The 26,955-nt window shown below is 43.5% G+C and overlaps 1 protein-coding gene and 1 pseudogene across 2 annotated transcripts in view; both read left to right on the top strand.

Annotated features, from left to right (window-relative positions):
- The first annotated feature begins 6,125 nt into the window (after positions 1–6,125).
- On the top strand, positions 6,126–7,068 carry LOC308573783 (olfactory receptor 10V1-like; annotated as a pseudogene). The gene has a single exon. The product of its transcript is annotated as an olfactory receptor 10V1-like (transcript).
- An 8,908-nt stretch (positions 7,069–15,976) lies between these two features.
- Positions 15,977–26,955, top strand: part of STX3 (syntaxin 3) — a 35,319-nt gene continuing 24,340 nt past the window's right edge. The window contains 1 exon segment of the mRNA XM_081171295.1: positions 15,977–16,180. Within this exon segment, the coding sequence (XP_081027421.1) occupies positions 16,151–16,180 (30 nt within the window). The 5' untranslated portion in view covers positions 15,977–16,150.

Below are 26,955 nucleotides of genomic sequence, written 5' to 3'. Positions count from 1 at the left end.
GTTGTTGTTTTGACCTCTGAGCAGAATGGGGCAAGGAATGACACTTTCTGTGTGACATTCCAGATTATAAAAATAAGAAGACCACAAAAATTATTGATTGCTGTTCTAGTATACAATACACGAGGTTATAGTAACACAAAATTCCCTAGTATTTTGGGCGAGAGTAGGGTGCACTTTCAGCAGAGACACGGAATACTTCACACTGCACACAATTTTCCCTACACAAGATGTGATATGAGCACCAATTTTAATGCAATTAGACATATTCATGGATAAGGTAGCAGTGGTGGTGATGACATGTGGATGAACCAGAAACATCATTGTTGGTCCATTTAGATGTACCTCCACTGCCCTCCTGTTGAAGTGATTTTCTGCCCACCCAATATGACACTAGCAGGCTTTAGCCTCATAGAACATGATCCCATAGACCAGAGGTGGCTAAGCTGTAGCCCTCCAATGGTCTTGGACTCCAACAACCAACAAACCCATCAAGCATTGCCAACAGTAAGTGTCGAAGGATGGGAGGGGTCATCCAGCAATGACCAGATGTCCACAGGCTTCCCAGCCCTGCCATAGGACTAGCACTGATATACTAACATTCCTTGGGTGAGTGAGGCTGGGGGTCATACCTAGTAAGGCGTAAACAAGGTCCTATATATGCAAATTAAAGCAAAACATGAAAGCAAACTCTCATGTATATATCTAAGCTGTGGCTGAAAGTGCTGTGTGTTTCCAATGGGCAGACAACATTCTGCTTGAGATCTGCTGCAGAGGCCCTGCTGGTAGTTCCAGTTTTGAGCAAAACGTCAGAGTCGATTACCTATTGGCCTTTATAGTGCCATACCTACTAACTACCGATGTGATGTGATATTTTCATGGTTTTTTTTTATGTATATGCTTGCTGTAACCTGGTCTAGGTCCTGCAATGAATGATGGGGTATACACTTTTAAAATAAATAAATCATGTTCATGTCAGAGAATGTTCCATGTGCCCCTGGATATGCACTAGAACCATTGGACAAGGAAAATGAAGAGTGGGTTTTGGGGGGAGGGAAGGGGAACCAATGGACAAAACGTCTTTATAACTGGCCTATAAATCTAATTTACTTTTTCAAAGGCAAAAATGTAGACCTGCAAAAATGTGTAGCTTGTGTGTGTGTGTTCTGCGTCAGTTCCTCACTGACATCTTCACTCCCTCCCTCCTCATCAATTCAAATTCATACCACCATTCTCAATGCTGCTAGTGAAGTCATCCAATTGCTATCTTGCTTATGACTGTATTTATTTATACAAGAATCAATTCCCACGAGGCATCCTTACGCATATTAAAAAAAAAATTAAAACACACATATAAAAACTGTTAAAACTGTTGCATATATTAAAAAACAACCATACTTTTCCGTGTATAACATGCCCTCATGTATAAGACTTGAGTTTTTGGGGACTCAAATTTAAGAAAATGGGGGGGGGGATGACTCGGAGTTGTTGAGCTTTTGTGGGGGGGGGAGCATTGCCCAGGCTGGTTGAGCTTGCTTCGGGGGGAAATCAGAAAATCACTAACCCAAATCACACATCGATTGGTGCAACCAATCACGCGTTGTCCCCCCCAACCCACTATCCATGTATAAGATGTGCCCCCCCTTTGACATTATTTTATAGTAAAAGACCCTCACCTTCTACACAGAAAAGCACAGTGCTTCTAAAGCCATTATATATTAAAATCACTATGGGTACCAATTGGTACCTGCATGCACTAAGAATATGAGACACCATTTATATTCTTACTAACTTGCGATTCTGGTGTGAGGTGAAATTATTATTATTTAAATTTACATCTCACACTTCCTCTCTAAGGAGCCCAGGGTGGCAAACGCATAAATCCCAAAATACCGTATTTTTCGCTCTATAACACGCACCCGACCATAACACGCACGTAGTTTTTAGAGGAGGAAAATCCGTAGGCATGCCACCTGTAGGCATTCCCTCCATAACACGCACAGACATTTCCCCTTACTTTCTAGGAGGAAAAAAGTGAGTGTTATGGTGCAAAAAATACGGTAATTAAAACATCTAAAAACAATTCCAGCATAGATGCAGACTAAGGCCTGAGCACACACAGCACTGTATAGTTCGCTAGGCTAGATCCCCAACACAGGCTATCAAAATCCATGCTCTCATGGCCCTAACACTCTCCCCCTCCTTGTCACTGATCTTCTGGTTTACACCTGCCTTGGGACAGGAGAGAAAATGGCTAGGGGGGCCACCAGGTGGCGCGTTGGAAGATGGCTGACAATAACATCTTTCTGACCCATACGAGGTACTAAGGGGCTGCTATGGGAAGTATGCAGCCTTCCTTTGGCTCCCCCAGGATGTGGGGGAGTTCTGTCCTGCCAGCGGTGTTCACAATGCACCCCCTGAAACGAGTGATGGGGTGCTGAACACTTGGCACAGGACCTCGGTGAAGTCAGCTCTTCCTGAAGCCGATTCCAATTAGCGCGTGCTGGTTGCTGCAGCTTGGAATTATAATTGGAAACATACGATTGGAAAGGAAGCTGAAAGCACATACATCAAGTAAAGCTTGACCGATAAGGCTGCTGATTTATGGATCTCTGCGACCAGGAGTGACGGACGGATAAGTAAATCTTCTGATGAACTACCATAAGGTGACTGTATGTTTGGAACGAGGGGGGGGGGTGGAGGAAAAAACTCTTTTCCCCCCTGCATGATGTGACATTAATAACCCTTCACCCCAGAAAGAAATAAGATCGTCGCGTTTCTATGAACCACAGGCAGGATTTTAAGAACTATGTGGGAGGAAAGAAGACTGGAAAACGGTGAGAAAAGAGGAAAATTTTTATGACGCAGTTAAAAAATAGCGTCTCGCCAGGACAGGTCTGCCGGAGGAAGAAGGACTGGAGGAGGAGAATCAGGATTGTTTGATGAGAAGGAATGTTGGAATGGTAGTTTGACCTGACAGAACCCCCAGACATTTGATTTATTCGGTAAGCCTGAGAAAAATAAAGGACAGATCGGAGATTAATTTTGTTTATGGAAGCGTTGTACGGAGGCTGTCCCGGATCGATATGATTTTTGGAAGAGTATAAAACCCACATAGAATGCCAGCTTTCAACCTGCTTGTGAAAATCATCAGAGATCGCAAAGAAAGGAATTTATGATAACAACAAGAAGAGAAAGGAAGTAATAAAGCTCTATCCAGATCAAACTGGACAGAACTGTTTTATTAATGCAGTAAGAAAAGTGATGCTGTTTTGAACTCGAGCCGAGATTGATGTATGGGTACCCCCAACAAAATTTAAAATTTGGCTGTATAATCTGCTGCCCTTTGTCCTCAGAGAGCAGGGACCTCTACTCTTGTTGTGATTTACTTTTATGGGGACTTTGATGCATCACTGAGGGATTGGGATTACCTTGCTCCTCTAAGGATCTTGCAAGGCTTATAAAGCCCTCAGAGCTAGAGTTCTCTTGTGGAAAGGGCAGCGGCATCCAATATCAGCTTGGACAACAGGTTAGTAAGATTATCCCAGTCAGTCAGCCAGTAAAAACTGTTCTACCCTTCTCACAATAAAAACAGTTGGGCATACAGTTGAAGTAAATCAGGGCCAGAATGGTACTGCTTGCAATTGTCAAAAGAGTTTAGACAACACGTCGGGTGTGGACATTGAATTAGTTGTGAGCAAGAATAATGACCACAACGTTGAGCATTGTTCCAGGCAAATGCTTTCCTAGGAGTGGTGCAAGGTTCTGAATGGGAAATATTCTGGAACATTTCCTTCTACAGAAATGTTGCGGTTCCCCTTTGTGTATCAAGAGGTTTAAGCCTAAATGAAAGTTGCTTTTGCCATCTCTTTGTATCACTTTCGTTGCCTCCTAATGAAGCCAACACTGAAATAATAAATAATGCTCAGTTATTTACATTTGACATTCCTATTTGCAGGTGATGTGGAAAGTGTTTCTAGACTATGGCTGTGCCATAGCATACAATTTCACAGGCACTAGAACAGGAATAGACAACACAATGCCCTCTAGATGTTGTGAGACTCCAGCTCCCATCTGTCCCAGCCAGCATGGCCAGTGATGAAGGGCAACAGCATCTGAATGGCACCACGTTGGCTACGCCAGTGCTAAAAAGACAACTGCTGTCTTTTAAGGTGACATCCAAATCTTATTTTGCAAAGAGGGAGGCTTCCACCTTCCAGTCGAAATGTGGTTTTCTTGGCCATTAAAATGAAAAATGCATGCATACTCGCCACCTGTACTCCAAAATAGTGAGTAGAAGAGGATGGTGTGGCAAATTCTGCATTGTCATACTAACAATAGCTTAAACAATAACAGCAAACACAAAAGTAGTAAGACAGTAGAATTAAAAATAGAAACAATTAAAAACATCAAAACACGTAGAGAACATCTAAAAACATAAGAAAAAATTATAACGCTAGTGGGAATGTTCAGCAAAAGTTAGTCAATCCTTCTTTTCCTGATGCTCAGGCATGAGAGATGGTGCATACATTTCCAAAATGACACCATCTCCACACAAGAAAAAGGAAGTATCAGTAACCTTGTGGGGACAGCAAGACTTTTATTTTAAAAATAAGATTTTATTAAAGCTGTTTCATAATACAATAAGATAAATAAAGTAATCCAGACAAAAACAAAAACAGAGAAAGAAAGGGACGGGGGACCACAAGATTTTGCAGAGGGGAACTAAGGGGAGAACCTTCCCCAACAGTCCAGTGAATACTGGTAGACACAGAATGCTGATTGTTGTGGGTGGCAAACAGAAAACCAGGGTGGGACTGGAACACATTATCCTAGAAGACAGCATTGCTGGCTGGCTGGAAACCTGAGCAGGACCACTCTACACTGCAACATTTTGTCATGGGTCCCACTTGTCACAACCGCTTCCATTCAATAAAAACAAAATAGGATTTGAGTACTTTTGGATGGAGTGTCTATTTAATTTTAATGGAGTAAAACCACAGGAACTCTGACATGCAATTGCAATCCCTAGCTCAGTAAAGCAAGAGCAATGTACAGTGCCAGTGTAACGGCTATTTATTGTTTATCTACGGTAATTTTGTACTGGAAGCAAATACAAAATACACAAGTGACACAGCTTGCAATCTAAGCATCTGATTCTAAACACATTTCTCTGGAAATTCCATTGATTTCCATTGAACTTCCTTCTACAGAAAGTCCACAAATAAAATTAACATTGCAACAGCATAGGGAGAGATGGGTTTCGTAAAAGATTTAGTGAAGATAGTACAGGGAACCGTTAACTGATAGCAGAAGGAGCAGGAAAAGTGAAGCTACAGTGGTCTGTGAAAGGATTGCCAAAAGATGTGCTTGCAGAATGTGAAATGCTTTACAGTCCTGAAGTTTAAACTTACTCATTATTTGCAGAAGCATGAACTGAAATGCCTTCTAGATTATGCCAGTGCTGTACAATTTCATGCAAGCCAGAAAAGCGGATATTGACAAGCTGGAATGTGTGCAGAGGAGAGCAACCAAGATGATCAGAGATCTGGAAACCAAGTCTTATGAGGAATGGTTGAGGGAATTGGGAATGCTTAGCCTGGAAAAGAGGAGACTGAGAGGAGATATAATAGCTATCTTCAAATATCTAAAGGGCTGCCGCATGGAAGATGGAGCAAGCTTGTTTTCTCCTGCTCTGGAGACTAGGACCCAAACCAATGGTTTCAAGTTACAAGAGAAGAGATTCTGGTGAAACATCAGGAAGAACTTTCTGATGGTAAGAGCTGTTCAACAGTAGAATGGATTCTGTCAGAAGGTGGTCTTTAAGCAGAGATTGGATGGCCATTTGTCCTGGATGCTTTAGTTAAGATCCCTGCATTGCAGGAAGTGGGACTAGATAACTCTTAAGGTCCCTTCCAATTCTGTGACTCCATGATTCTAAGACAGCTGTTGTCTTGCGAGACGGAGATCTTTTTTGCAAAAAGGGGGAGTCTGCCCTCCAGTGGCTGCTTGGTTTATTGTACATGTTTAGAAATGGAAGTGGCCTGTTGATATCTTGGTGGTGATATCACTTTCTCCGTCATCGGTCTCTCTTTTTATCTCGTGCCAGGTCATATGTACCAATTCCTATGGAGAGTGAAAACCACACTAGCCTGACCCATTTCTACTTCCACCCCTTCTCAACAGTCCCAGAGATGCAGCTGTTGCTTTTCTGGACTTTTCTGATCTTGTACCTACTCAGCCTTTTGGGAAACTCTGTGGTTGTGTTCATTGTCCCGTACAGAGCGCTCCCTCCACACTCCCATGTATTTCTTCTTGGCTAACCTGGCAGCCCTGGAGATTGCTTACTCCTGCGTCATTGCCCCACTCACCCTAGCCAACCTCCTCTCTGCGCAAAAAGTCTCCATCTCTTTGGCAGGATGTGGCACACAGATGTTCTTCTTTATCTTCTTGGGAGGTGGCGACTGCGTCCTGCTATCTGTTATGGCATATGATCGCTATGTGGCAATCTGCCACCCACTACGCTACACTACCATCATGAGCTGGAGGGTGTGTGTGAGTCTTGTAGCTGGGACGCTAGGCATGAGCAGCGTGTTTGGCGTTCAGCTCTCCATCCTGATACTGCGCCTTCCGTTCTGTGGCAATAAGGAGATTGACCATTTCTTCTGCGACTTCCCTGCTGTCCTGAAGCTCGCATGCAGCGACACCCATATCCATCAGACTGCCCTCTTTATTATCAGTGCTGTAATACTGACTGCCCCTTTCCTCCTAGTTTGTGTCTCCTATGCCTTCATTGTGGCAGCCATCTTGCGCATCCGCTCTGCCTCAGGTAGGCAGCGGGCTTTCTCCACCTGCTCTTCCCATTTAATGGTTGTTCTTCTGCAGTATGGCTGTGGCAGTTTGATATATCTGCGTCCCAGCTCCAGCTACTCGCCGGAGGAAGGTCGAGTGGTGTCTGTGGTCTACACCTTTGTCACTCCTGTGCTGAACCCCTTGATCTATAGCATGAGGAACAAAGAGTTAAAGAACGCACTCAGTAGAACACTAAGGAAGGAAGTGCTGTCCCAGTGAGAGCCTGGGATATTCTAGTGTGTTTTGCACTGTGGTAGGAATTCACAATACAAGCAGCCAAACACACATCAGTTTTTATGTGGCTGAGGACTTATTTGCACATGTACACGAATCACTAAATGTTTTGTTTATTGAACATTCGTCCTAGTTTGTTTTCAGGGACATTAGACAACCTTGGCTGTTAAATGAGCATTTGTGCTGATTTGTTTGTGGGGAAGTTAGATGAAGTTGCATCCAAGCAAGTGTTCTCCCCACATTTCACTTCCCTTATCGCAAAAAAGGCTGATCTTTTGGGGCAGCAGGTTTGTTGTGCACGACCTCACAATCCATTATAATTGCATGACCTGAGTTTACCAGTATGTGATGGAATCCCACCCCAAACTAGCAAGAGCCTGGATAGTTCTGTCTACAAAGGCTGACCTTTGATTTCTGGACTCTGTTCTTCATATTGCCACCATCAACATGGTAAATATGAAAAGACTTTTCTATTTGTAGCAGAAAGTGGACTGCTTCTCCTCTTTGTTTGCCATCACATAATGGAACTGAAACACTAAATTGGAGAAGAAACTGAGCACATGCTTGAAAACCAGCCATCTAAGAGTGAAACAGATATTGTTGCCTAATGTTGTCAGAAGGTCCATTGCATATACTTCCTTTAACTGGCATACAGAATGTTAGTGTCTGCTGAAAGGAGTGGTCTTAATCTTATTGATTTACAAGAGAATGAGGGTTAATTCCTACCATTATGCAGTGATATAAACTGAGATTTCTATTTTTTTAAGTTCAAAATTCTTTCAAAACTTGACATGATCTACCTTTGACACATACATCCCCTATGGGTAAGATGGATAAAATCTGAGCCCAGAAGAAGACAATGGACATGGTCTCTGCCTCCCATTCTGTTCCCCACTCTAGACCTCAGCTTCGACTCTCTCTCAGCCCTGGACACAGCAGTGGGCCTTTCTTTCTTTCCTGTCTGTCCTAAGGGCATCCTCACGGAAAAGAGGCATTGGGTAGCTGATATTGAAAGTGACATTAAATGGAAGGAAATTGTTGTCTGATTTACTGTGTTGTTCATGTGCTAGTATGCCCCCCCTTTCTTTTTTTCTTTTTTTGCTGCTCCACATAAGGCAGTAAAATGTATTGGGCTGGCTTTGGAGTCAGATGGCAACTCTGCTCCTTCCTCTAGCACACCATACATTTAAAGCAGCAGCACCCCCCACACACATAAAAGAATAATGGGAACTGCAATTTATCCCTTGCCATACTACATCCCCCAGCACCCATAACAAACTACAGCTCCCAGGATTCTCTGGGTGAGTGGGTGTGCTTTAAATGTATGTTGTGTACACTGCCGAAGTAAAATGGTTAAAGTAAAGCCTACCTAAGTATAGTGTGTATGCAGCCTTACAAAATGCATCAATACCAGAAGGAAGCTGTGAAGCCACCTGAAAGATCCCATATGGAGTCACCAGCCTTTTTGATTCTATGGACACACTTGGAATTTTGAGAGGGTGCTATGGGCAACATTCTCTTCTGGTTGTTTCTCTCCTCTCCTCTCCTCCCCCAGGTCAGTTTTCCTTTCTCTCCCCACCCCACCACCCAAAGAGAAAGAGAAAGAGCATATATGCACACACACTTTGTGTTAAGTTGTGGGTGAACATATCAGACGACACAGCAATTCTTCAAACAGCTCTTGTTTATTTACAGGCCAGAACTGAACTGAACTGAAGGGTTCAGCCAGCCTGCTTATATAGAGCTCCACTAGAACGTAACAGTAACCACTTTCTGTAACTATCCAATCACTGAACATCACTTTCAATCCCTTATTTGCATATGTGGACCTGAGTGAAAACTATCTACAGTATCCCCCTGCTGGCCCAGGGTGAGAACTTCAGTACATAACACTGCTTTTCCAAAGCTGAAGAAAAGTCAGCTCCGATTGAATTACAGTGGGTTATCTTGAATTTGTATGATTTTATACAGAGCCCCGGCCCCCAAACCACCATCAAACAAAAGCTCACCGTAAAAATCAGGTTTGGTGCTTGCCAGCAATGAAAAGCTCTTATGCGAGGCACAGGTCGTCCAAGATGTTTGACAAAATCAACAACAAGTCATAGAACACGTATATATGCAGGAGTGACCTATGATTTGATGGCAATTTTGAGGGAGTCCCTTGTAAAAACTATGATCCACCCCTTAGATCTGTGTTTTTGTACCATTGGGCTCTCTCTCTCTCCCCCCTCTTTCTCCCTCTCTCTTGCCACCTCATGACATAAGGCGAAGTGAGGGCAGAAGGCCAGTGCTCAGCAGCTTCATGGGCCCCATGGAAAGTCCTCAATGGCATCTTTGGGTCCACTGGCATCACATTAGCAACCAGAACTTCCTAGGCTCTGATGGATACTGTTCTTCCTAGCTTCATGCCTATAACTGGTACATCAAACAGCAAATTTTATCACATTTAAGTCTGTTAAAACATTCATTTTGAGTTGATTATGCACGCTCACCCAAAACTTTCTTGTTGCTTGCTAATGTCAGGTTTGCTGTTTCTCCACATCTTAAATATTGGGATGACTGCAGATTTTTTAAACTGTACGTGTGGCATTCAATTAGGCATTGTCCAAGTTAGAATATATTGTAGATCTCAGTAGCTGCAGAGAACTGGCTCAGTTGGTACCTGGAAAGGGGTGGGGAACACCTTTCAGTATAAGAATAAGCACACATGAGGTGGGATGGAGGTTAGAATTATCCACTTCCCCCTGGCAAGTCTATTGACCATTTTAACACCTTTAGGAAAAATCCAGCAGGTGGAGCTTTTCATGATATGCAGATACAACGATGAGGGGGAACTTCACCTGATGAATATGTCTTCATATGAATTTTCAAAAGGTGGTGTTTGATAGTGGCTATAAACATGAGCTGGGGAGACTATTGTTAAAATCTCACCTTAATAGCAAACATTAGGTAGCCCCAGGAAGCCTCCAGCCCACATGTTCATTATGAGAACTCTGGCATGCTTGACAAGATTGTCATAAAGATTACTGAGATTTTGGGCAGAAAACATTCTGAAATCTCTAAAAAAAATGCAGTATACATGTTTCCTATTAATACTCTTACAAAACGCTACGGGGAAGATGGCCATATCGCTGCTAAAATGATCAGCAGTGAAATAGTTAGCCTCACAGACAGCTAAAATGGCATCTTTACTCAAAAGTAATACTAAGTATTTGTCAGCTAGCGATGGAATGTTGAGCTTCTGGATTCCATGATTCTTTCTTGGCTCTGTGAAAGGAGTGCCATTCTAACACAATGGCTCTCTTCTTTATACAAACTTTATAGACTTCCAAGGAAATGAAGCCATATAGAATCCTTGGAAGTCTATAAAGTTTGTATAAAGAAGAGAGCCATTGTGTTAGAATGGCACTCCTTTCACAGAGCCAAGAGCAAAGCTAGGTTGGTACTCCCTCATGCTGGTTGAAAATGTAAGAGATTGTGAAATACAAACCAGGAAATGTTTGTTCAGAAAATTCAGAACACAATGTGCTTCAAATAAAATTCTCTTCAAACTTAGAAAACTTTTCAACAATGTAGGCCATTATTTTAATGGTGAGATTGATAGCTTTAATCAATCAGTCCTTGAAGTGAGCACATCTTTGAATAAAAGCCCATCTGGTCATCCCACACATCGACCTCCAAAATCATAGTTTCCTTACTACTGGTGACTTTTACTCAAGGAAGGGCTAATTGTGTAAGAGAGTGAGGTAGCCCATAAAAGTTAACTATTTGTTGTCTGGCAAGGTGGCTATAGCACAGGGATTGCCAGCTGAAAGTGTGTGAATCTGCCTCCCAAAGTGCATTTGCCTGTCATCTCGACCAAATTTTAATCAAGGTGTGGTTAAAAAGAATGGCCTCATAAGAATGATTTGATCCCTGATTACACCACTGTCCATTCCTGCTGTAAGGAATAGGAATATCAGTGTGGGAAGTTCCGAGGAGGCTCTCAGCCTCAAATGGGAAGTTACCAGACAGGAAGTTATGCAGAAATTCTGCACTGGGTTGCTATTTATAGTCTTATCCACAAGAATCAATTTATGTTCCCGCTTAGCCATGCAAAAGCTCCATGACGTGCATCCTTATTATCCCCATTTTACAGGAAAAGTACAGTACTGAACCTTTAGAATGTACCTTGCAGACATTTGGACTCAGGTTTCCCAAGTTTGTTGACATCTTTACACTGGCCATAGTGTGGCAACTTCTAGATGTTTCTGGAATAGAACTTGCATCAAATCCACTGGGCAAAGGATATTGGTTATAATATTGAAATGGCTGCGTGGGAAAAGTTGTGGAATGTAGATTTAAAATTCATAGCATGTTTTACAGTAGTCATAGGCAAACTCAGCCCTCCAGATGTTTTGGGACTACAATTCTCATAATCCCTGACCACAGGTCTTGTTAGCTAGGGATCATGGGAGTTGTAGTCCCAAAACATCTGGCGGGCCAAGTTTGCCTTTGCCTGTTTTACAGCATGTTACACATTGAAAGAAAACTTTATGAGTATTTAACTCCTAGTAGACTTGCAAAAATGTGTAAATCAAAATCAAATTCATGCTGGAAGTGTAAAGAAAAGGAAGGTAATTTCTATCATATGTGGTGGTCCTGTGAAAGAACAAAAGTTTTCTGGGAAATGATTTATAATGAACTGAAGAAAATGTTTAAGATAACCTGACAGGTAAAAAGAAACCGGGGGGGGGGATTATTAAAGAAAGGGGAAAATTTGTAGAATATCTGAAAAGTTCTGTAGTACAAGTAAGTTCATTAGTAGGATTAATTTAAATCAAGCAGTTAAAAATATTACTAAGATAAAAGGAAAAATAAATTAAAAATGGAGTAAATTGGAATATACAGTGTTAAAAATCTAAAGTAGAAAAGGAACCACGGGGCGGGGGAGAGAGAAGTAAAATATGGCATTGTATTCAAAATTTGTGTTTGCAAGGTGTGTATTTGTTATATTGTAAAAACTAGAAAATAACATTTATACATATATAAAAGAACTCGCATCAGCCCCTGCCAACCTGGCTAATTCTCATGAATGATAGGAGCTGCAGTCCAGCAACATTTGGAAGCCCTGCACTGCTTACCCCTTGTTTACAGTATCCATAAGTGTGTCCCCACCCTCCCTACTGCTGGAGAGCATCGTTCACACTGCTTGTTTTATTTCATATACTGCCATTTACATATTCTTTTTTTGCAACTTATTTCACAGTATGGCTTCATCAGAGAGGAACAGTCTACCAGGTGCAAGCCCCATTGCCTATATTCTTTTATCTTTCTGCATTTCCCCCAGATCAATACAACTCTGTTCCATCCCACCTTTTCTGTGAATGGGGATCAGCACAAAATACTTATGTGATTATCTCCATTCACACCTAAGCTAAAACTTAAATCTTGTCAGGTCGACCCTGTGTCTACCAAATCACATATTAAAAAATGAAACTGCTTTTCAGAGGTATCTGCAGAGGAATCTTGATGCCTGATTTCTACATAGTTATTTCGCATCATCATATAATTACAGTAATTTGCACGTTTCCTGAAACTTGTGAGCGTTCTGATTTTTTATCAGGGCCTCAAGGCAAATTATTTGCATACTATGTAATTGTTTGTCTAAGAATTTTCAGCTTTCTAACAATTTCCCCAGCCTGGCAGTCCCAACGGAGTTTAATTTTGCAGTGTGGAGAATGGGTGAGTGAATAATGAATTTTGTAACAGTAGATTTGCAGCAGTGCAATAGCAACATAACATGGAATCATAGTCATCTCAGCAGAGGAATAAATTTTAAGGAATGCTGGTCTGCACCTGGACCTTGTCTGCTAGCATCTCTGTGCATTGTGATTACCACCAGGGCAAGTTTACATGATCTGTTGTATTACAATAACAAGGATTCTTCTCCCTTGCCTCTATTTTAGTTTATACACTTAAAAGGCTGAAGAAAGCCAAAATGTATTATATCTCATTTCTCTACCAAAGAGCGCCATTTCATTATTACAGCAACCCTGTAAGGCAGGGAATGTGAAAGATTAGTGTGTTGTGGAAGGCAAACCAGGGAGCCTTCTGACTTGTATTTCCAAGTCCAATACTCCCTTTAACTGGGAGTGGGTCTCCAACTTCCACTATCCCTGACCACTGTCCTTGCAGGCTGGGACTGATGGGAGATGGAATTGGAGGATGTTTGGAGTGCCACAAGTTTGCCACTCTGCCTTCAATGACCCCATCAGTTCTCCCCTGCTATTCTTTACGCCTGGACTGGAGCTCTCTTTCCAAAAGTGCCTTATACCCATCAATGCATGTGAAACAAAACAAACGTTGCTGCTGCATTTTTGCACCCTTTTCTTCTTCTTCCTCTGGTCTCAATCCTTTTGGACAGCTAGCTCTACAGCGGGGGTTCCCAAACTTGGGTCTCCAGTTTTTTTTGGACTACAGTTCCCATCATCCCTGAACACTGGTCCTGCTATCTAGGGATGATGGGAGCCCCAAAACAGCTGAAGACCCGAGTTTGAGAAACTCTACCAGTAAGGGCCCTTCTTATGCTACTTTGGTAAAATAAAATAAAAACCAGAGAAAGCAAACAGCAGTCCGAGAAGACTTTTGCTGAACGATCTCCCAGCCGAAACCATGCATTTTTTACACTTCCCTTAGATGCAAATCACGGTTCCTGGGTGGCGGGTCAGGGGAATAGTGAGGAAACCTATAAGCTCCATGAAACAGGCTCGACTGAGAAAACCAAATCCATCGTTAGAGCACGAGACTCTTAATCTCAGGGTTGTGGGTTCGAGCTCCGCGTTGGACATAAGATCCCTGTATTGCAGGGGGTGGACTAGATGACCCTTGTGGTCCCTTCCAACTACAGTTCTATTGTTCTAAGAAAATGAGGGTGCACCTGCACAGGCACATACCTCCACATGTGGTGGGAATGCCCCAAAATTCAACTATTCTGGACAACAATCATACAAGAAATATGCAAAATAGCTAAGCAAGTATTAGAAGTCACCCCAGAACTGGCCCTACTAAATATCTTCCAAGATAATAATGCCCACTCACATCATAAAGAGCTCATAACCCACCTACTCTCAGCAGCCATTAACATCAGAGCCAGACACTGGAGATACCTCTCAGGAGTAAGCATGGACCAATGGTACCAAATAGTATGGGAAACAGCCTTATTAGAAAAACTAACCAATAAACTGAAACTGACATGGGGACAAATAGAAGAAGATGCCTTCTATAAAGGGTATGGCTCCCCTTTATCACATACACAGCCCAACAAGTCAACGACAAGAATCCACCAACAGCATATGAATCAATATGGTTAACCTTATTCAAAAATGCCCACCCACCCCCCACTCACACATGAAAACAAAGTTGACTACAGCCAATCACAAACAACCACACCCTAGGCCAACCCCAACCTCTCTCACCACCAAAGAAACACAAACTAATAGTAAGATGCTGACACAAAACCCCACACATACATTAAGTAGAATAGAAGCATCGCCACCCCACCCCCACTCACCATGGCCCCCTCCACCTCTTTCCCCCTTTTCTTCCTAATGTAACACTAATGTCTCAACAAATTATTATTATTATTATTAAGTTATTTATACCCCGCCCATCTGGCTGATTTCCCCAGCCACTCTGGGCGGCTTCCAACAAAACATTAAAATACAATAATTAATCAAATATTAAAAGCTTTCCTAAACAGGGCTGCCTTCAGATGTCTTCTAAAAGTCAGATAGTTGTTTATTTCCTTGACATCTGGTGGGAGGGCGTTTCACAGGGCAGGCGCCACTACCGAGAAGGCCCTCTGCCTGGTTCCCTGTAACTTGGCTTCTCGCAGTGAGGGAACCGCCAGAAGGCCCTTGGCGCTGGACCTTAGTGTCCGGGCAGAACGATGGGGGTGGAGATGCTCCTTCAGGTATACTGGGCTGAGGCCGTTTAGGGCTTTAAAGGTCAGCACCAACACTTTGAATTGTGCTCGGAAACGTATTGGGAGCCAATGTAGGTCTTTCAAAATCGGTGTTATGTGGTCTCGGCGGCCGCTCCCAGTCACCAGTCTAGCTGCCAAATTCTAGATTAGGTGTAGTTTCCGGGTCACCTTCAAAAGTAGCCCCACGTAGAGTGCATTGCAGTAGTCCAAGCGGGAGATAACCAGAGCATGCACCACTCTGGAGCAGTGGCGTAGCGTGGGTTGTCAGCACCCGGGGCAAGGCAAGTAGGTAATTTGCGCCCCCTAACCCGTGGATTTTAGCACTCGAGCCAAGTAGGGGCAGAGAGCTGCGAGTGCGAGCGCCCCCCCCCCAGATGTTGCGCCCAGTGCGGCCGGCCCCCCTGCACCCCCCACGCTACGCCACTGCTCTGGAGAGACAGTCTGCAGGCAGGTAGGATCCATTGCTGTCAACTTTCCCCCCTTTTTAAGGGAAATCCCCTTATTCCGAATAGGATTCCTCGCAAGAAAAGGGAAAAGTTGACAGCTATGGTAGGGTCTCAGTTGCGTACCAGATGAAACTGATACGTAGAAAATGTCACTTGGAAAAAGAGACTTTGCACATCCTTTTGTAAACCAAGAAATCTTCAATTAAAAATATGTTAATAAACAAAGAAAGGAGGGTGTGCGACGATGTCTCTTTAAGAGCGCTTTCTGCCCAGGTAAAAGTGGGCGGCGCCTCTGCTCCGTCCCCTCCCCTCTTGCCTCCCCTCCGCGTATGTCGCGGCGGATTAGCAGCTGCGGCCAGCTCAGCGCCTGAGGATCAGACACACACACGGGGGGCGGGGGAGAGACAGATTTAGCTTCGCGGGAGGAAGGGATGTGAGCGTGCGTGGTGTGTGTTCCTCCCAGCCTTTGCACGGATGAAACTCGCGCGTCCCTGCTAGCGATCGGGGCGAGGAGGAGGAAGAGGAACCTTCCCTCTGGGCTGGGACTCCACTTCCTGGAGAAGCCCTCCTCCCCGTGCGGAGTTTCGGCGGGGATCCCGGCTTCACCTGGAGAGAACAGCAGGAGGAGGAGGAGCCACAGCAGCACCTGTCCAAAATGAAGGACCGGCTGGAGCAACTGAAGTCGGTGAGTGAGCAGCCTCCTTTCCTTCTCCTCCTCGCAGGGTGTAATGCTGGGCTCGATTGAGCGCCGCCGAGCTTACTCCCGAGTAAACAAGGAGGGGATCGAGCTTCGGGAAGGTATTGGCAGCGGGAAAGGAAAGGGCGAAGCCCCACCAGGGGGGCTAAAGGAACGAGGCCAGATCTATTTTGGAGATGGGGGGGTCTGTATAGTGAGGGATCCTGTGTAGTGGGTACAGCGTTGGACTTTGACCCAGATTCAGATTCCCATTTGCCCATGAGACTCACTGGGTGACCTTGGGCCAGTCCCTGTTTTTATGCCTAGCCTACCTCTCAGGGTTGTTGTGGGGATTAAAATGGAGAGAGGGTTTGTGACCCTATAATAAATTATTCGTGGAGGAGCCGTATGTGCTTCCTTGAGTTCCTTGGAGGAAATGCAGGATATAAATGTAGCTCACCATAATATAATTCAGCTGCACCTGCTGTCCCACCCCTTGTTGGTTGTATTCCCGACAAGCAGAAGTAGGTTGAGTGGATCCGCTGTCCACACTGTGGGAGCAGAAGTGCTTAAACTTATTTTGAAGTAAAAATGAAGTTTTTCCAAAGTGGGGGATGAGGTTTGGTGGGGAGAGAGGAGGCTTACAGTCCAATAGCAGCAGTAGGTTATAAGCTTTACCTGACAGAGGGACCAGAAAGGTGGATTTGCTTCCACCTGACAGCAGAAGCAAAGGGTTGTGAGACTAGGCACTGTTGTAAATGCTACACAGCAGCAAATATGTTTATTGCAGCTTGCACAGCGGCACATTTGGGAGCTACAGCAACTGTCAGATCCTTGGCACATGTACTTGTAAGGTGGGGCAGTTGAATATGCATTTGTGTGTGCACAGTTTCGATGTGCGTGTTAAAAACAACAGAGCAATGTGAAAAGCTGGCTGGGAGGCAATGGGAAAGGAAGTTGTTTCCTGAAGTTTGAAGAGAATTAATGGAGGGGCAGATTTGAGAAGATGGTTCTTGGAAGGAGTTGGGGGGGTCTCCTTTTCCTCACCTCCCCCCACATGTTGCATGAAGAAAACTGGAGTTAGTCACTTCCTCCTTTTGGTTTCCCTCCATGTGACACTCCTCGCTCTCTTTCCCCACCCATGCGCACAGACTTTCCACTAAAACATGTGCCCCAGGACATGGCTGTGCAAGATGTCTTGAAAGGGATCGGCACTTTGGGCTTCGGTACTAAATTCATATAACCTGAAACATAACCTTCAGGGACTTTTAGCTGCTGTGGAGGAGCCTTTATTCGAAAAAGAGTGTTCATCCATTCATACTTTTGGGTCAGTGTAGACAGAACATAATGCACATTCTCTCAGAACTTGACTTTTTCCTTAGACAAGTAAGCCAGTTTCCTAAATTAACCTTTCAGCTGTATATAAAATACATAAAGCTAGCTTGCAATGAGAGTTTCGCTGCGATTCTCGTAAAGTGCACAATCCTTGCAGAGTCACTTGTACATGTGAAGGGGCTGCACATAGTGTGATCTTAACAAGGTGGGACCCTCAGCACAGGTTAATTTCTCACAGATTTTATTGCCAGAAGGTGTTAACTAGTTCAATGTGTGCCAGGCTAAGTAAAGGCCTAGACATGCTCCTCCTTTCAAAGCGGATGGAAAGGCCTGGCTGAAAACCCGTTGTTTTCTCTTACACCATGTAAATGACAATAATGGAAAGGGGCACTTATGTTTGTGCTTGCTTTGGGTGCAGAGTTTGATTCTATTTCATCTCCCACTTTCCAGCGCAACAAGAGCTCTTTGCCTGTTGGGACTAACCGGTTGCCTAATTGTCGAGGAAGGATGCTGTGGAAATTGTGGCTGTCCCACCATGCCCTCTCTCCTTGCTCTTGCAGAGTTATGAAATGTAGAGCTTAGCCAGAAAGAAGGCTGGCAAGATGTCAAAAGTGGACTAGTGACTAGTAGAGAGAGGGGGGGTGCTTAGCTCTACCTAGAGAAACACTGCCAGTGCCCCTGAATTTGAAATGTACCAAGGGCTGGCTGCTGCAATTTGGTCATGAGAAAATGGTGTTTGCCCATATTCTACAAACTCGTGTCAGATTCATTTTTCATTTTTATTTTAAGCCAGAAAAAGAGGTTTGAGGGATTGTGACAAGTTCAGTTGATACATTGCCGAAGCTTGTAGTGCAAAAGTCATTCAACCACGTAAATCTTCTGAGGGGTATATATAGTGTGTCCCCCTTGAATGAGGAATAACTCCTAGATACATCTTGCCCATTTTTCTGTAAACTATTCCAGTCTGGTGGAGGGAAGTAGCAAGTGGCACCAAAAGTTACATTGTTTATTTATTGTTTCATAAAATTTATATATTGCTAGACTGTATACAATATATTGCTAGATTGTTTCATAAAATTTATATATTGCTAGACTGTAAGAAATAAAATAAAAAATACCTCAAAGTGGTTTACAAATAGGTTCTGCTTATGGCCAGGCAGTAATGATTTCACACTTCATATGACCTGGGATTGAGCTGTGGCCATGTGATTGGAGATAAGTGGCAGCAGACAGAACCGGGAAGAGAGAAACTCAGTCGGGAAGATAAGGCTGACAATCCAGTGAGGGGGGTTATGGCAAGAGTCTTCAATGGGTGGGGCTGCTCCTTGCTTGGAACCTTTGTTATGCCTCCGATAAGAGAGAATATAGAACGCTTATCTGGCTTATTTTTCCAGTTCAAGTGACACAGGTTAAATAGAAATGTCAAACAGATGAAGTCAAACTTCAGGTTTCACAGGCATACCCTGCTTTCCACACACACACACACACACACACACACACACACCAACACTGTTGAGGGACAGTAGCACTGCTGAGCTGAAATATCTGAACGACTTTGAAACTGAACTAGAACTTGTCTAATGCTAGAAACTAATACCAGGCTGCAGGCCTTGTCATATCAGAAGAGATGTCACTACCCTTTTCCGTTGCGAATTCCAGAACAATAACTATGCAAGTCTATTGTGGCAAAACCATTGAAGGGCGGGAGTCTTGGGATATCAGAAAGGATAACATGGCTACTGTTTTTGGTGGGTGCAAGTCCATGAGGTGTTACACTCAGAGGTGCAACAGATTCATATATAATACAAAGAAGGCAGCAGGGGGCAGGAATGGGACCTTGAGAGAGATTGCAAGCCTGTGGCATCTGTATGTGAAGTTCAAACTGATACAAAATAGTCTATTACCAGTGGTAGTAACTGGTATGCTATTTCCCAGCTCTGCTATGGTAACGTAATGTCCATAATGGGAGAAAAACCCACGGTCTTGATGAAGACCTAAATCAGTGGAATCAAATTTGCTGATGAACCTTGGCGCATCAGTTTCATGCTGGTGCCTTCTGCTGTCTTCCTTTGTACCATGGTTTTCAAATAATGGTGACTTCTGGGTCAGCATCAAAATGTCCTGCAGTAAAATATTTCTCTGTTTTTGAGTTTTTAAATATATTGAGTTGTTTAATGCCAGGGTTGTGCCCATTCATTCTTTTGTGTAAATTCGTCCTGTTCATCCTGTGTAGACCATATAAAGGCATTGTTGGCACTTGTTCCACCCTCCAGCATATTATGCCATCACCTACTAACAAAGCCCTTCTGCTGTGCCACAATAAATCGATTCCTGTATGAGGTGCCATGAGAGCCCTTGGAGGCTGCTGTGATGTCCTCCTGCTTGTAAAATTGGGGGGAAAATTGTATCCAAAGGGGAGTTCTCTGGATTGTGTGTGCTCTTCGTTAATTTTTTTTTTTTTAAAGTGCACTGAAGCAACCTGAATTCTGTAACTTGCGCAAATTATGCAAACTTGCACCTATTATCTCAGTTTGCATAATTTTTTTATGCTTCTGCAAGTCAAGGGGGAATGCAGTGAACTCTGCAATGTACTGACGCCCCATTCCCTGGCCGCTAATGGAACCTTTTCCTGTCTTTTGAAAACTTTACTGGACATTACACATACACACACACACACACACACACACACACACACACAATTTGTTACTTAAAGATGAAAAACATTCTTTTAAAAGAGAAAGGGGAAAAGCTGACATTGTCAGGATGCTGAATTATCATCTTTTCTGTGTGTGAATGGAATTGGGGGAGATGACACAACCTTGACAGTAATCTCTGGATTTCCGGGAGTGTAGGTTTCTGTTCTTGGTCTGTGATTGCTCCAGGCTGGGAAGTAGCAATCCTATGAACCAGAGAGAACTGAGTTTTCATTCCTTACTTTAGAACAAAGGGGAATAGCAAGTCCCCCTTCTTTAACTTGGAGAGAAGTGGTGGTGAATGTTATGCTCTCTTTCTATTTCATTGGAAGACAGGCTTTTAAAGGTGAACTTAAGCATCAACCAGTTTGTCAATAATACAATAGAAGAAATACTGCTATGATGACAGATCCCCCTTGAAAGCTGCCAGGTAGTCAGTAAGGAAAGGCTCTGTAATAGAAACTTCCTTTTTTTTTAATCAATGACTCCATTATGGCTTTGGACTGGGGATAGCAGAATGAGCTGCAAAACTGCTTTTACTCTTTTCTCTGTGTTATGCTATATATAAAGAGACAGAAGATGCCTTTTCCCATCTGGGCCATTCTGTTAGACCTCTTACCTGCAGCTTTGAAGTGAGATCTTTGTCAATAAGTTGTGCTCCTGGGCCTCAGTTTCCATTGCTAATACTGGATTCGTGTGTGGTTATTAGGCTCTTAGAACAAAGTCAGATTTAATACATCTCTGACTGGTTGTCTTTCCTAATCCAGATATGCTCTGCCAGAGAACCGGATATTAAGTTTTGCTTTATTTTATTATTACATTTCTATACTAAAGCTCTTTTTGCCCCTACTCTAAAAACCAAGGGGGCTTCCTGAGCTCTGTCAAGGTTTTCACTGGAACGATATGTTCATTTTTGAGAGAGAAGGCATTGTTTCTGATTTTCAGTTGGAATCAAATGTCGCAGCAGCTGCTTCTCGTGCCTCTTTTCCTGCCATGTGTATGTTTTTAAATAAAAATCATTGTATGCTATGGCCCAGTTCTGAAAGAATGAAGTGGTTTTCTTTATGGAGATATGAGCAATTGCTAGGGACCTCACCCCCCCAAAAAAAACCTCTCTTGTTTGTGTCTATTGTGACCAAGTTGGGAAATGCAGAGTATAGGCCTGCATTTGCTATATTCTAGTGTAAATCTAAGGTGGGTTTTTTGGAACTGTTGGGTCACAAAGGTTACATAATAATTTCCCAGTATTTTTTAAGGGGAGGCATTCCTTTAAGGCCTACCTCTTCTTCAAAAGACCCAGTGTGACCTTGTCCCTAGGGAAGTGAGGTCTGTGAGGTGAATCACCTGCGTTTCGCCTAACTAGATAGAGCAGGGTTACTCTTCCTTGTTCCATGACTTTTGGGATAGAGTGGGCTGTGCCCTTCCCCATCTTTAAGGAAAGAGCCATGTTTCCCGCCTGTGAGAGAGACTTGGTTGTTTCTCTGCCCATGATTCAAAAGAAATGGGGGCAGGGCAAAGGGAGCGAAGGAGAGGGAGTGACAGGGATTTAGTCAGGATTATAAAGCCATCAGCCAGGGCCAGAGGAGATAAAACGCTTGGGAGAGAGAAGGGGATTAATTTTATTTTTATTCCTCAGCAGACTCAAGTCCCAAACGGACAGGGGGAGATCTTAACCGAGGGGAGGGGGAGTGTTTCCAGAGAACAGCTTGCAGATCCTTTTCCTGAAGGAAGAGCTCTTCCCAGGAGGCGGATGTGTTGAGGAGGGACTCTCAGCACGTAGGTTCTCCCTGTTAGAGACATAAGCCCTATTCAAGAGCTGTGCTCACAGGTAAAACCTACATACACAAGTGGGGGACAAGCCTCTGAATCTCGCCCTCCCCACCATTACCTTCCTGTTCATGGAGGGCAAAGGTCTCAAGTGGGATTTTAGCTACCTTCAACACCATACCTAGCTTCCTCTCCCCACCCCCAAATCGTCAGAACTGTAGTTTACCCCTCACAGAGCTACAAATCCCCAAACCCTTAGCAAACAACAGTTTCCAGGATTTTTCATGGGAAAGCCATGCACTTTGAATGTGCGGTGTGAATGTGACAGTAGTGTGCTGCATGATCAGGTTTCTGGGAAGTAGGCAAGGCTTCCTGCATCAGAGCTTTCACCTCCTCAAGTTGGGAAGGTGACAAGTCCGGCAACAGGGAAGCAGAGCTTGGTGGGATCAATTTTGCACACAAGCAGAATGCCTGAATAGGGTCTTAGCTGCGTTTCATTCTGGCTTGGTAATGGCCTAGTTCAGCTGTGGGCAACTGTAGTAGAAGCTGACCCTTGAAAGTTCCCCATATGGCAGCTTTTGACTGTGGTCAATCTATGTGTGTGTCGGCTTGTTCTGTGATGCTCACCCAGTGCCACAAATTTTATTGTGCTCCAGTGGGGCTATAGCATAGCAAAAGCAGGAGAAGAATAAACCAGAACATTTGTGGTGTTAAAAAGCCATGGAGTTTCTGCAGAAAGTTATGGGATATGCACACTGATTCGGAATGAAGGAGTGTGAGCACCCCCAAAACTTTTGCATGCTCAAACAGTATTGCAGTTGGAATCACATGTGACTGCTTTGATAGCATCATGTACACAAATGATTATAAATATGAAATATAAGGGGGTCTTAAGTTCCCTTCGTAAAGTGTGCTGTGCTTCTTGTCCCATTGTGAGAGCTGACAACTCTCCTCTCCTCTAATAGCAAGTAAAAGGAATCAATGGGCCTGGCAGCTATCATGATATTATTGCAGATGTTGTGGTTTAGGGCTTTTGCTGGCTTTATTAAATCCTAAAATCATGAGGATCTCAGCTTTTATTTGAAAAGAAACAAAACTCCCAAGCTTATAGTTGCATGCATGGAGAAAGATTGCCACCCGGAATGTAATTGGTTCAGAAGAGCTGTGTTCAGTGTTTATCTCAATTTGCAGCTATTTAGTATAATTATTTTTACATGCTAATATCACGGCTCATAACTTTTGAATATGTGGGGTTGGTAGTCCTTTGGATCTGTTCGTTAAAAGCATCTAGGTCCCAAAGTGGGAAGCAGTGTGTGTGTGTGTGTGTGTGTGTGTGTGTGTGTGTGTGTGTGTGTGTGATCTTTAGGGTGACTTTGTGACCTGTGTATACTTTCTCTCTCCCTTCTCTGTAGGCTTGCCAACTTCAACAAAAAACGGCATCAACAAATCCTAGCCTCTGGTAAACTGTTCTAACCTGCCCCACCTATCTTGGTGGTTGTTTCCTTTAAGGAAATCAGAGAAGCTCTTCATCAGTACTTGGTTGTCCCTCTTATCCTTTTGTTCTTCTAAAACTCATGTTGTCCACTGAGAACACTGTGGTCCATCTGTGGCAGGAGTGGCTTCTGTTCTATTCCATGAATTTCCAACTCTATTCTGTCCCAGGTTTGCTGCATGAAGACCCTCTGACAAGTCACACCCACACCATACATTTACCCTCCTCAAAGGAATAATGGGAACTGTAATTGACCCCCCACAGATCTCCAATTCCCAGCACCCTGAACAAACTACAGTTCCCAGGATTCTTTGGGGGAAGCTGTGTGCTTGAATTGTGAATTATTTCCATTGTTGATCAACCATATTAGTTTCACAAAAAGCTATAGAATATTTTTTTAAAAAAATGCCAGCATGAATTAAGGAACTTGGGGACTTACAGTTCTTAAGAGATCATGGTCACATTCACTGCATACATTTAAAACACTATTATACCACTGGGAACTGTAGTTTAAGAGTGCTGACCTAACACAGCCACAATTCCTAGCACCCTGAAAACAAGCCAGGCTTTCCATGACTTTCCATGTCTTTCCATGTTAAAGTGGTTTAAATATATGGTGTGGATCTGACCCTTTTCTCATAGAAGATACACTACTCTCTGTCTCTCAAACAAGAAGTCCCAGAGTTTTTATTATATGGAATAACAATGTTCCTTTAAGTCATAGAGTGGTCTGTGTCAGATAAAACTCTGGGAAAGCTGTGTTTCAGCTTATACAAAACTTTTAAACTTATACTTTGAAAATCATTTTTAGAACAGTTTATATGGTAATTTTAAAAAAGTTTTTAAAAGTTAACGAGTGGAAGCTGACAGCTAAAAAGCCAACTACTGAGACGTTAGCTTTCCAGCCAGACCTTCAACTTTCTGGTCAGACCTCACCTGGAGTACTGTGTCCAGTTCTGGGCACCACAATTCAAGAAGGACACTGACAAACTGGAACGTGTCCAGAGGAGGGCAACCAAAATGGTCAAAGGCCTGGAAACGATGCCTTATGAGGAACGGCTAAGGGAGCTGGGCATGTTTAGCCTGGAGAAGAGGAGGTTAAGGGGTGATACGATAGCCATGTTCAAATATATAAAAGGATGTCACATAGAGGAGGGAGAAAGGTTGTTTTCTGCTGCTCCAGAGAAGCGGACACGGAGCAACGGATCCAAACTACAAGAAAGAAGATTCCACCTAAACATTAGGAAGAACTTCCTGACAGTAAGAGCTGTTCGACAGTGGAATTTGCTGCCAAGGAGTGTGGTGGAGTCTCCTACTTTGGAGGTCTTTAAGCAGAGGCTTGACAACCATATGTCAGGAGTGCTCTGATGGTGTTTCCTGCTTGGCAGGGGGTTGGACTTGATGGCCCTTGTGGTCTCTTCCAACTCTATGTTTCTATGAATTATGGTACCAGCTAAAGTTCTATGGCTGCTAGGAAAGAAGACTGAAGTCCTAACCTTACTCACCTGGGAGTCAGCTTCACTTAATTTAATAGGACTTACTTCTGCATAGACATGGTTAAGATTCCCTCTGAGCCCTTCCCTCTGAGCTAAGTTGAACTTGTTCTCTGCTAAGTGTGGCTTGGCTTGCACCCTTAGTTGTTTTTAAATGTTGTAAGTTTTTGAACTTGTGGCTCCAGAAGCATGCCTTATGAAGTTTAAATAATAGCTCTTCATACATGTCCAGGCAAATGACTGTTTGTATGGGCAAGTGCCCTGCCCTTTAGGACAAAGGAAAATAGTGGGATAGCCCACATGGTACCTTCCAGATGTTGTGAACTACATCCCTGACCATTGGCCATGCTGGCAGGAGCTGGTGAAAGTTGGAAGCCAACAACATCTGGGTGGCCACAGGTTCTCCATTCTGGCCTTAGGCCTTACACTGAACTGAAGGGCTTCATTTCTTTGGCTAGCAAACAGAAGTGACTTTAGGGAAGGCACTACGTTAGTATTTCTTCATTTCTTTTCTCTAGAATTTCTCCTTTTTGAATTTGAATGGCAGAACAAAGGCAGCCTCAGCCAAAGGGGAAGCCCTGAGTCAAAAGGATAGGCTGTCGCTTCTTAGGAAAAGACATTTTGTTTTTGTGTACATATAGCAGATGTCTGCCCTACCCTTCAGCAAGAGCTTTCAGGGCAGCTCGCGGCCAAGTGAAGCCAATTAAAAGAGTAAAGCAGCATGGCAGCCAAACCCACAAACTGAAACAGTAGCAGAAGAAAAATGTGTAAGCTGACATTTAAAAAGGTCTCTGCCTAACACTGACAAGACCTAAGAGTAAAAGCCAGGGAATGCTTGTGTTCCAAAGCTGGGGTACTACAGCCAGCTGCCTCACCTCGGAAGGCAAGGGCTCCGATGGTGGTTAACAAACAGGCAGATTCTTGTGGTCAAAGGTAGGGCATTACATTGTGCACTTTGAATTGTGCTTGGAAATGGGCTGGCAGTCAGGGAAGTTGTTTCAAAACTGGCAAGAGGGGCTTTCCAAGGCTACTCTTAGTTAAGAGTCAAGCAGCTGTGTTCTGAGGTTTTTAGGAAGTCTTCAAAGGCAGCTCCACATATAATGTGTTGCAATTATGTGCTTCTGGTAGCATGCTAAGATCTATTAGGGCGCTTGAAGAGAAACTAAAGGTTCCTGTTTCAGTGGCTGGTGAAGTCATGGCATGCTGCTACCTAGCTGCATGGCATGCTAGGTACAGTGGTACCTCAGGTTAAGAACTTAATTCGTTCCAGAGGTCCGTTCTTAACCTGAAACTGTTCTTAACCTGAAGCACCACTTTAGCTAATGGGGCCTTGTGCTGCCAGAGCATGATTTCTGTTTTCATCCTGAAGCAGAGTTCTTAACCCAAGGTACTATTTCTGGGTTAGCGGAGTCTGTAACCTGAAGCGTCTGTAACCTGAGGTACCACTGTACTTCACCAGTGGTGAAAGGTAGGCATGAAGTCTCAGCATATTGTTGTGGAGTGGTAATAGTCACTGTAAGCTTCTGCTTTTTAATTTGAAGTGTGTGGGGACCAGCACTCTGCCCCCACCCCCAGGGTAAAGTACTCTCTGCATTCTTGGAGGTACTTTTCTTGATATAACATCATTTGACATCAGTTTCTTTTAAGGGATTGTGGTGGCGAATGGGTGCGATTAAAGCAGGTCGGGTTAGCACAAAGCAAGCAGTACATGCAAGATCTCTCCACAATACTACTGCAGTTCATAAATGGTGCTGTGTGATGACAAGCATCATCCACACATAAACACATCAGAGGGCTGTGTAGTAATGCACGGCTGTGAATCTAAGTAACAATCTAATCCTAGGCAGTGTTGATTGGACAATCCTGCAGTGTACAGAATTTTCTGTGTAGTTATGGTGGCTGGTAGTCAGCAGAATATATGGAAATCCTGTAAGTCTAAGGTTAGAATGTAACAGAAGAAAAGAAGGCTATTTTTGCCTTGTGTGAGTATGTGTGTTGGGCCAT

Source organism: Podarcis bocagei (assembly GCF_964188305.1).
Source record: "Podarcis bocagei genome assembly, chromosome: 1".
Lineage (NCBI taxonomy): Eukaryota > Metazoa > Chordata > Lepidosauria > Squamata > Lacertidae > Podarcis > Podarcis bocagei.
The sequence above is the reverse complement of the archived record's forward strand: the minus strand, read 5'-3'. Positions and strand labels throughout refer to the sequence as shown.